This window comes from Cervus canadensis, chromosome 25 (genome assembly GCF_019320065.1).
Source record: "Cervus canadensis isolate Bull #8, Minnesota chromosome 25, ASM1932006v1, whole genome shotgun sequence".
In the NCBI taxonomy this organism is placed as follows: domain Eukaryota; kingdom Metazoa; phylum Chordata; class Mammalia; order Artiodactyla; family Cervidae; genus Cervus; species Cervus canadensis.
The window spans coordinates 25,042,521-25,053,528 of NC_057410.1; the positions used below are offsets into that span (position 1 = coordinate 25,042,521).

The 11,008-nt window shown below is 51.4% G+C and overlaps 1 protein-coding gene across 1 annotated transcript; it reads right to left on the bottom strand.

Moving 5' to 3' along the window:
* Positions 1–287: 287 nt before the first annotated feature.
* Positions 288–7,320, bottom strand: RND1 (Rho family GTPase 1). The gene is made up of 5 exons (XM_043447238.1): positions 7,098–7,320; positions 6,281–6,368; positions 3,559–3,668; positions 2,337–2,471; positions 288–1,394 (listed from the first exon to the last, which is right to left on the bottom strand). Exons 1-5 carry the CDS (start codon positions 7,215–7,217, stop codon positions 1,149–1,151), a joined length of 699 nt encoding a protein of 232 aa, XP_043303173.1. The 5' UTR covers positions 7,218–7,320; the 3' UTR covers positions 288–1,148.
* Positions 7,321–11,008: the final 3,688 nt, after the last annotated feature.

Here is an 11,008-nt window from a genome sequence, read left to right on the forward strand (position 1 = left end):
CACAGGAGAGCCCCCACCACAAAGCATTAGCTACTCCAAAATGTCATTGGTTCCCAGGTTGAGAAACCCTGCTCCAGAGGTAAGGAGATCATCACTTGATTAGCAGGAAATGGGTGGGGAAGGGGATGAAGCAGGGATGTGGGGAGAGGGCGCAGATCCTTGCTGGAGGGGCCAGGGAACAGGGTAGGCAGCCCCTCTGCAAAGCACAGAAGGGACCCCAGCACCCCTTTCTCCTCAGTATCGGAGACCAAAGGAAACCAAGAAAGAAACTAAGAAGATGGATCAACTTCTTTGTATGTCTTATATATTTAATTAATAAATAGGTTTTCTTCTTTAAACACAGAACATATAACAGATTGAAACACTCCCCCCTCCCCCCAGTTCCAAAGACAAGAGTCTATAAAACAAATGCCAGCTATACTGCCCTAAGGGCAGAAAAAGTCTGGTGACCCCCACCCAGCCCTGCCTCCTGCAGCACCACCACCCCCACACTGCAAGAGAAGGGGGTCTGGGGCTTCTCCCTTGGACCCTGGGGACTCAGGTGAGAAGCATGCGAATGTATGATGTCACCTCTCCATGAGGCATGGGCTATGCAAAGATGAGGTTTCCTTCTCAGTGGCTCTGACCAGCTCCTGCCTTCTGATTTCAGTTACCAGTTATGAAGCACCTGGGCTCAGCTCCCAAGGGAGCTGCCTCTTGGCTTCCCCACTCTCCACTCCTCTGCAGCCTCCTCAGAGGGGAAGGGAAGGGCTCAGGGACCCCTCCCATCCCCTGGCCTGCATGGAAACGCTGTGTGGAAGAGGCATGATGCTGAAGTGAGGCTCCTGTAGGCCCCCAACAAAGCCGTGAGGCCAGCATGCCCCCCAAACCCCCACACCTTTTCTGTCACTGGAGCAGAGGGCACTGGGGCAGCCGCCCCCTCCACCACCGAGAGCCTGGCTTGGGGTGTGATGGTTCTTTCTCAGTGTCAGGTCCTCAAGCCGGGCCTGGCTCTTTCCTTGTCTCGTTCCTGTCTCCTTCCGAGCCCTCACCGTGGCCATCTGAAAATCTCATGTCCAGAGTCCTAAATTGTCTCCTCCTCCCTCTCCCCGTGCCTCTGCAACCCAAGGGAGGAAGTGGGAGGTTGTCTCCCTTCTCCAACCCCCACTTCACATAATGGAACAGCTTTTGGCCTTTTCCTTCTTGAAGGTGGAAGAGATGAGTTCAGAACGGCTGGGGAGGTGGAGCAGCCGCTTGGAGAGGCTTCGGACAGGGCTCTTCGGGGGCATTGGGCTGGGTTTGTTCAGACACACCATGGACGCCGTCCGGAAGATGCTGTGGATACTCTTCTCGGAGGTGAAAGCCGAGCCTTCCAGGTATATTTCTGCACCCAGCTGCTTGGCAATGGCACAGCCCTGCAGGGGAAGTGAGGTCATCCATGCAGTGATCCAAAATGGCTCTGAAACCCTGCTTTCTCAGGTTAGTGGTCCTCCCCAGAGCTGCTCCAAGGGACCCAACTGCCAGGCTCCCACCACCACCCTCTACTGATTATTTTCTGAAGGTGAAGCCTGACTGCACCTTAAAGTCACCTGGAACACTTTTAAACCATATTGATGCCAGAACAAGTAAATTGGAATTTCTGGGGATAAACCTAGGAATTAGTATTTTAAAAAACTACTCAGATGATTGTAATGTGAAAGACTGGTTTAAAGAAATGATCCTTACCTTCCCATGTACATAAGAAATTGTCCAGGGACTTAATTTATAATGTAACTCCCATACTTTTCTCCCAGAATGACTCTGCAGATAAGGAGTCAGGAATTCTAACAAACACCTCTAGTGATTCTAATGAAGGTGGTCCATACATACACACAAAAAACCCCCTGAGAAACACTGGCACACACAGGAATGGCTCACCTGAAAAACTATAGTATGTGCCTGCGTGCATGCTAAGTCACGTCAGACGTGTCCAACTCTGTGCAACTCTATGGATTGTAGCCCACCAGGCTCCTCTGTCCATAGGGTTCACCAGGCAAGAATACTGGAGTGGGTTAGCCATGCTCTCCTCCGGGGGATCTTCCTAACTCAGGGATGGAACCCACATCACTTATGTCTCCTGCACTGACAGGCAGGTTCTTTACCACTAGTGCCACCTGGGAAGTATGAATCTGAGCAAATTGGTACCCACTACCTCTATCCAGGTAACTCGTTTGCTGATTATAGATGGTCCCCCAGAATACCAGTTCTGTCTTGCTATAGTGAAAGAGTGTGAGCAAGAGCCATTTTTCAAGCCCTCTCCTGTAGCCTTCCCCAGCTCAACTCCCAGCCCACACATGGGCACACACACACACACACACCTGCTCATAAGAGATGGGTGCCTGCTTCTGGTGTGACAGCTCCATCAGAGTGCTCAGGTCTGTTCTCAGGTCTGTCTTGCAACCAATAAGCAAGACACGGGTGCTGGGACAATAGTCAAGGATTTCCGTCCTCCACTGAAGAGCCATGCAAGAAGATAGGAAGGCGGAAGGAAGGAGAGTCAGTGGCTGACGGACACCCGGAGGAATCCAGTTGGCAACATCACATACACCATTCCGTTTATCCCCAGCCCAGCCCTCCCTGTGAGTCACAGCATCGCCACTGCACTAATTACATCATCTTCCTGCCCATGAGGCCTTTGGGGCCACAGGAGTGCTGACCCAAGAGCCTGTCCCCAGATTCAACGGCCCAGTCTCCAAAGACAGCACAGGGACAAATCTCTCACTCTCTGCCAAGCAGATGGGGCATGGGTCTACCCCCTCAACCCAAAGGGCTGCACAAGCCCAGAAAGCCAAGAAGAAGCCAACCAGGCTCTTTCCAAGGGAAGGAGATAATCCCGGAGTCTTCTGGGAAACTGGGCTAGTTCCACAAGGTTTCCTGGGACTCCTCCGTATGGGTAGACCTTACTACCATGACCGAGGCATTTCCTACCAGCAGTTCAACTCAGGCCTTCCTGGCTGACGAAGTCCCAGAAGGCCTGGGATCAAGGTCTGTAAAGCTGCCACCAAACGGCCCCTTCTCCAACCCTCAAACCATATCACCAGAAAGTTCTCTAATCTCAACCTTCACTTCCTGAGTCTCCAACACCACCCTCCCCTGCTGGGCCTCTGACAGATCAGTGCAGGATAGGGGCAAAGGCAGGATGAAGAGGGACTGGAGATCTGGGTTTAGTCCCAGCGCTTAGTCGCTCAGCTGTGTCTAACTCTTTGCGACCCCATGGACTGTAGCCTGCCAGGCTCCTGTGTCAATGGGATTGTCCAGTCAAGAATACTGGAGTGGGTTACCATGTCCTCCTCCAGGGAATCATCCCGATCCAGGAATTGAACCCGTGCCCCCTGCATTGGTAGGTGGATTCTTTACCACCGAACCACCTGGGAAGCCCCTCTGGTCCCAAAACTATAGCTAATGGTGTGGCCTTGGGCAAATCTCTTCCTTCCCTGGCCTCAATTTCTTCCTACTAAAGAGGGGTTAGATGACAAGGTCCCCAAGATTCCTTTTTGTTCTCCAGCTGAGCTAGAGATGGTAGAATTCATTCAGTCTTACCTTCTTGAGTGCACTGTCCACAGTCTCTGGACGGCTGATATCAAAGCACAGTAATACTGCGTCTGAGTCACTGTAGCAGAGTGGACGGACATTGTCATAGTAGGGAGACCCTGGTAGCGGGGAAAGAGAGCTGATGGTAAATCATGGCACTTTCCCTCCCCTAGAGGCCTAAACCTAAAGAGCGCTGCGAACACCACACTTGGTCCCTTAAGGGAGAAGGCCCCACCTATCTCCCAGGGGAACGTGCTGCAATGGGAAGCTTGGGACCTGACCACCTGCCAAGAGACAGTGCAAGAAGGTCATCTTCCTTAATCCTGAAAAAGGGAAAGAGGGCAAAATAAAAGGGAGGTGAAGTATAATCGGGCCCTATCTGGGTCTCCTACAGTGGGCTTCATTGAAGGTCCACCAGTTTTCTGAGTCCCAGGGGAAGCGGCTCCTACCCCTGCAGAGAGACAGGCCTTGTTTAAGGTCTCTTTTCTAGAGTCTGCCTGCTGTCCAATCTCTGCTCCTGGCTTCTGCTCCAGGGTCTCCCCAGTGAAGAAACACATCTGCCTGTTATATAACTGGCTGCCCTGCTTCTTTGCCACGGGGTCAGAACTCTAGGAGGGGAGGGAGAGCATCAGGAATTCAGGGTCCCACTGCTCCTCCCACCCAAATCAGCTTACACTGAAATGGGCAAAAGGAAAGCTGCAGCCCCCTGTCCCAAGATCTCAGGGAGGCATTAAAGACAGCAGCACCAACAGCTGGGATTTAGAGGCTCTCGAATAAGGGTCCATCACTGGGATGGGAGTAGGCAGTGCAGACCCAGGTGGTCCAATGTGGGAGAAGGCTGGGGGTTGAACCTGCCCCCCTCCGCCCTGGGGAAGGAACAGTAGCAGCTTTGGAACCCAGACAATCCGTGCTCAGAATAGCAAGCAGCCCCTCTCCCTGAACTGCAATCGCCATGGAAACTGGGGGGAATCCAAGCTGAGGCAGGGGGTTGGTTGTTCAAAAAAAAAGGGAGTAAAAAAAAAAAAAAAGGGAGTAGAGGGGAGTTGGGATAACTGCCTGCTCCTTCAGTAATCGGCCCCCTTCCCTCTCTGGGGGATGAAGTGGGGTCTCATCACAGCATCACTGAGCAGAGAACACTGCAGCACTGGGGAAGGAGGGGGAGAGAAGGCCTCCTTTCTGGTTCTGAGCGATCCCCCTCCCCTAAGACCAGCAAGTGAATAATGGCCCCAGTGCTGGGAAGCCCCATCACACACACCCCTGCCATTCCTCCTCCCTTATGGGCATCTCATTTGAAAGAGGGAGTTTGAGGCTGAAGGATAGCCGGCATCCTTTTGGAACTTGGGGGGTGGGGATGCGGCACAGGGGATAGAGACCACCTTGCTGATTTTCCATTATCTGGATTGGGATTCAAGGACTGCATTCTGACTGTGGGAGGAGGGGGGGGCTCTTTGGGGGTGGTGGTAGTGAAAAGAGATGAGCTGCAGTAAGATTCTGGGAAGATTGAGAGGTGGGCAGAGTACAGCAGATGAAAAACCATATATCATGCAGCCAAGCTGCATTCCAGCTCAATCCAGCCAGCATAGCACAGTCTGGATAATCAGAATCCTGGCTCCCCACCCCTGGAACTGCAACAGAGGGAAGCATACCAGGTGGAGGAATTTCTGTTCTGTTTTGGGGAGTGGGGAGCAAGCGGGACATCTCATTTTCTGATTACCCATCTCCTACCTCCAATCTTTCCAATCCTCAAAATTGGATGATGGGAATAATAGCTCTTTGGAGGAGTAGGATGGCATATTTATATGTAACAGGAAACCCCTGGTGATTTATAGTTCCTCCTTAAACTCAGCATATTTGAAGAGAAATGGATTTTATTTTCTTTCTCATATTTCTGGCTTTCAGTCCTGAATTATGATTCTGAGCTCAGTCTATTTTAAAAGGGCTGGGGTAAAGAGAGAATGGAAAGGGGGTCAGAGTGAAAAGCAAAGGATAGCCTAGCACTGAAGGTCTAGGGATGAGAGGCTTAAAACATTGCTTTCCACGTTCCAGAAAGATAGAGCATCTTCTACCTCAGCCTAGTCAGAGCCAACACCCCCCGGCTATGCACAACATGACCATGACCCATATTGAGCCCCCACCCTCCAAAACACTGACGATGCATCGCTTCATCCCTCAGCCGCAGAGGTATGACAGTGGGGCTGAGCTGCGGCAGGCAGGCAGGCAGCAGTGGCCAGAGATGAAATGCAGAAGAGAAAATTGAGTCAGGAGCAACATTTCCCCCAAAACAGACTTGTCTCCCTGCCTCAACCACAACTGCCTCCTGCCACAACCACCACTGCCTCCTGCCTTTTATTTGGCTTTGCTCTGGGGCCGTAAAGGCTGTGAGTGCATGTGTTGGGTGGCAGAGAGTGGAAATGGAGAAGCCCTAACTGCCTCCTCCAGTAGTCGTCTGGGGTCCATTCACCTCCCCATTCCAGCTCTCTAAAGGATGGAGCCAGACCCAGACCAAGAGAAGTGATAGCTTCTGGGGTTCATCCACTCTGCACCCCTGGATGAGCCAACTGAGTTAGCCAAGCCCCAGCCCCACCAAATAATCTTCAGGTCCCTTTCTTTCAGTTTCCGGGCAAGCATCATACTCCTTCTCCCCATCAAAGAGAAAAACAATTTCTAAGAGACAGCAACTGCAACAGACCAATGAGGGTGGGAAAGGGGCACTTGGGGCCAGCAGTCTTACCTGAAGTGTCCCAGAGACTGAGCTCCACTCTCTGTTCCTCTGTCTCCAAGCAGGCTGTGTAATTCTCAAACACAGTGGGCACATACGTCTGTGAAAAGAGAGGAACTATTCACACCTTGGACGTACCAACCCTCAGAACCCTCCAGCTAGTGCTGGCTACGCAAGAAGCCACTCACTCGAGCGAGACACTGAAGTGGCAGGAAAGGAGAGGATACCTGGGGCGGGAGGGAGGGGTGTAGAGGCTCAGGCACTTTGCTCCATCAAAGTGAGAAATGTAAGACTCCCTGCCAGGGACAATCTCCCCATATCCTAGATGGTCAGGGAGACACCCCCCCCACACACACACACACGGATTCCTCTTGTCCCCAGATTTGCCTGTCTCCAAATTTCAGAGCCACAAATCAATTCTAGCTCTTTTTCTCCCCACAAGTCCCTTGGACCAGCAGGGCAGCAGAAGCCTGCCTGGGGACAAGCACATAGAATAGGTGAGGGGACCGGCAGGTATTACGTCAAGAAGAAACCCCTGACTCTCAAATGCCTCCAGTTCCCTCTCCCAAGAGCAGACTCCAGGATGAAGAGAGGTAGGAGGGGATTTGATCAGGGACCTATGGGTGAAGAGGTGAGGAGGAGCCAGCTGGGCGGCAGAAGTGGAACAGGTCTCAGGGGAAGCCAAGGCAGGGCGGTCCTCCAGCCAGAAAGCTGCTGAGGATGGGAAGGGGTGGGGTGGGATGAAACAGCTCCCCTGGGCAGGTGGGAATCTACCCGCAGCAGCAGGCGGTCAGAGGAAAGGTGGCCAGCGGGCGGGCGAGCAACTCACCTCGGGATAGCAGTCCTTCGCCAACACCTGTAACATTGCTGTCTTCCCACACTGCACATCCCCCACCAGAACGAGCTTACATCTAGCCACGACTGGCTGGGGGGCCCGTCTCTCCTTCATGGCTGCAGCCTCCGCGGGACCTGGACTCGGATTCAGAAAGGAGAGGGTTACGCCAGGTGCGTCTCAGCACACTACCCAGCCGATTCCCTGCCTCTCTCCAACTGAGAAAAAGGCCGGTACGGCCACCTTATATTGCCCTGGCTGAGCCAATCACAAGAGGAGGCGGACTCTGTCACAGCCAATCCCTGAAGTGGGATCCCCTCTAGCAGCCAATGGCAGGAGGATCTGAGTCAGAACCCTCTTCTTCCCTTCCCTTTCTCTTAAAGCTGCACCGTTTCTTGCTTCCTCTGAAAGGGAATTCCCACGTTGTTTTGCGTTTGTATTGGGATTGGGGTGGGGGGAAATGAACCAAAATTTAATGGTCTTGAGTGTCCACCAGTTAGTGTCAAAATAATAAACTAGCCAAGAATGTGGATAGTGAAGTCAAGTTGGAGTTGTCCCAGGAGAACAGGACTTGCCTAAATTGTAGACTGGTGACACTTCCTTGGGGAAGGAGTGGTCCGAGAAATCTCTGGCCCCTTTGTTCCATCTAATCCCCACTGGAACCACTTCCCAGTTCTGGCTTCTCTTCACAGAAGCTCCTGCCGGACCCCCTTATCAACTCAGTTTGACCCCTTTCAACACACAAGTCTCTTCCTCAGAAATCACCTTCACTAAAAAGTACATAAATTGAACAACCTTGTTGCATCATCTGGAAAAAACCCACAGAGCTTCTGACCTAGAGATGGGCCCAGAGAAAGGAATGAAGGAGTCTGGCAAGTGGGGAGGGCATGAAGAGGGCAAAACAAACAAAGTTGCTGTCTGTTTGGCCAGACAACCTCTCACCCCAGGCCTGGCAGGAGCTGCTCTAGGGGTGATTGTTCTGCCTCTTGGGTTCAGCTTCCTGGATGAATCAGGCACAGGTCCAGTTTCAGGTTGACACCTACTGACGCTGCCAGTACTGCGTGTGTCAGCTGGTTGAAGTCCAGACTGGAAGAATGGGCCTGGGACTTTGGGATTCGGAAGCTGAAGGGCAAAATGAGGTTGAGATGAGCTACGTAACTGCCCGCCAGCCCTTGGCCCTCAGAGCCCTTCATGTTACCGCCTCTCCACTAGACAGAACCAGCTTGAATAACCCACTGATTATTCAGGAACCAAAACAGTCTAGATGAGGCCTCCTGGGGGATCAGGGATTGAAGTGCGATTGACCCTGGGCAAAAGCAGAGCACTCCAGACTTCTTCTCTAGGTCCCTTCACCTTGTCAAGCCCAGTGCCTCTGGAGCACGGCCTGAGCCCTATTCCCCTTGAGCTTTACTCTGACTTGCCATCACTGCGGCCCCACTGGGGCCGGGGAGGGGGGTGTGTTCCCTGTTACATAGGATGTTTATTTATTTATTTTTTTAATATTTATTTATTTATTTGCACCAGGTCTTTACTTGCGGCATGCGAACTCTTTAGTTGTGGCATGTGGGATCTAGTTCCCTGACCAGGGATCGAACCTGGGTCCCCTGCACTGGGAGGGTGGAGTCTTAGCCACTGGACCACCAGGGAAGTCCCTACATAGGATGTTTAAAATTTTCCCTGGTCCCAAAGGGACAGATTTCTAAGGGTAAGATTGCCAATGCCCTCTACAGACAGGAGAATGGAGAATATTTTGAGAATGTCGCCTAACCAGTATGCGTGCATGCTAAGTCTCTTCAGTCTTCAGTGTCTGACTCTTTGCAACACTATGGACTGTAGCCCACCAGACTCCTCTGTCCATAGCATTCTCCAGGCAAGAATACTGGAGTGGGCTGCCATGCCTTCCTCCAGGGGATCTTCCTGACCTAGGGGTTGAAACTGCACCTCTTATGTCTCCTGCATTGGCAGGTGGGTTCTTTATCACTAGCACCACCTGGGAAGCTCCAATAGTGTTTGTCAATCAGTCGTGTCCAACTCTTTGGGACCCCATGGATCCCACAGACTGTAGCCAGACAGGCTCTTCTGTCCATGGAATTCTCCAGGTAAGAATACTGGGGTGGCTAGTATTCCCTTCTGCAGGGGACCTTCCCCACCTAGGGATCGAACCTAGGTCTCCTGCGTCTAGTCCAGGTTGCCGGCTGAGGGTCCTGGGGCTAACTCCTGCACTGTCCTCTGCCCTAAGGCCACCCTTCCAGGGATCAGGGATCACTTCAGGGAATCTCCAGGGTAGAAAGACAGTTACCAGGTGATACTATTGGCTGGTTACTCTCTTCTCCCAGGCAGGCTCTCTGGCAGCTTCTTTCCCCTACTATTCCCCAGGTCTCATCCTCAGCCCTAAGATAATGTTCTGTCTATAGAATTTGTCCTCTTCCTGCCCTTTTGCAGCAGCCTGACAGCCTCTCTGAGCTGCCCATAAACATGGTTTGAGAGTGTTCCAGGAACAGCTGTAAGATCACAGACTGCCTCAGCCTGGAATCCTCTCCCTCAGCATGACTTTTTCCTGGTGTCTCCCTCCCTCCATCTCATCCCAACTCAGTTGGAAGCACCAGTGGGGTTCCCATACAGCCTCTTAACCCTTAACTGGGTTCCCTCCAATGACAGCACCAAAGGCTTTAGCCCTCTCTCTCCCCCATGTTCTCTCCCAGCCTCCCCCTACATGCACCCCCTCCTGAGGCACTCCAAATAATATTCAAATAAGTAAAAACTGTTCTTGCTATGCAAACAACTTCCTCTGACTTCTAACAAGATTGCCACTCCTGAGGTCCACTGAGATAGAAATTCTGGGAACTGGTGCTAACACTGCTTCTTCCCTGAGTGGTTGCATTTTAGGGGAGGAAAGCAGAAATCCTGAGCTGTGAGATGGAGCAGCCCCCATCACTGGGCCTCCTGGGGATCAGGGCTGAAGTAAAACTGACCTTGAGCAGAAGGGAGAGCTCTCCAGACTTCTTCTCTAGGTCCCTTCACCTTGTCAAGATGTGTCTCTGAAGATATTTTGTGGGTCACATGTTTATGAATTATGGTGGGAAATGTAGGGGGTGGGGTGTGTGTGTTCGCGTGTGTGTGTTCAGAAGGCAGTGTGGCAACATGAAAGGACGATGGAGCCAAAATTCAGCTGGTCTGGGTGTTGGACCAGCTCTGTCCTCAACAAGCTATGTGTGTTTGGGTTAATCTCTCTGGGCCCCTAGTTCCTTGAATGTAAGGTGAGGGGTTTGGACTAACAAAGGGGTTTTTAGCCTTTCATTTTTTTTTTTTTTTAGCAGTTAGACTCCCTCCCCCAAGTTGTTTAAACCTCTTCCATGTATCTTTATTTAAAAATCCAAAGCCAGAGTAATAAATTTATAAGGTTGTTTTTTCCTATAAGACTGACTGTGTGCAACCACGTGGACTGTAGCCTGCCAGGCTCCTCTGTCCGTGGAACTCTCCAGGCAATAATACTGGAGCGGGTTGCCATTCCCTTCTCCAGGGGATCTTCCTGACCCAAGACTCAAATCCAGGTCTCCTGCATGGCGGGCAGATTCTTTACCACTGAGCCACCAAGGGAGCCCTCCTATACGACCAGGAAAATTTAAAACAAGGTTATACTTGAAAACATTATCCTAAGGTGAAAGAAGCTAGTCACAAAAGGCCATATATTATATGATTTCACTTGTATGAAGCATCCAGAACAAATCCAAAGACACAGAAAGGGGATTAGTAGTTGTCTAGGGCTGTAAGGGTTGTGGGGGAATGTAGAATGTCTGCTAATAGGTGCGAGGTTTCTTTTTGAGGTGACAAAACTCTTCTAAACTTGATTGTGGTGATGGTTGTGCAACTCTGTGAATATACTAAAAACCACTGAATTGTTTAAATTG

Bases quoted from the DNA above. Each gene is read 5' to 3' on its own strand.
- RND1 (XM_043447238.1), bottom strand. From the start codon at position 7,217: ATGAAGGAGAGACGGGCCCCCCAGCCAGTCGTGGCTAGATGTAAGCTC. The intron at 3,669-6,280 runs GTAAGACTGCTG...CCCCGCTACCAG, and splicing joins CAGTCTCTGGGACACTTCAG to GGTCTCCCTACTATGACAAT. The intron at 1,395-2,336 runs GTGTGTGTGTGT...CTTCCCCTGCAG, and splicing joins CACCCATCTCTTATGAGCAG to GGCTGTGCCATTGCCAAGCA.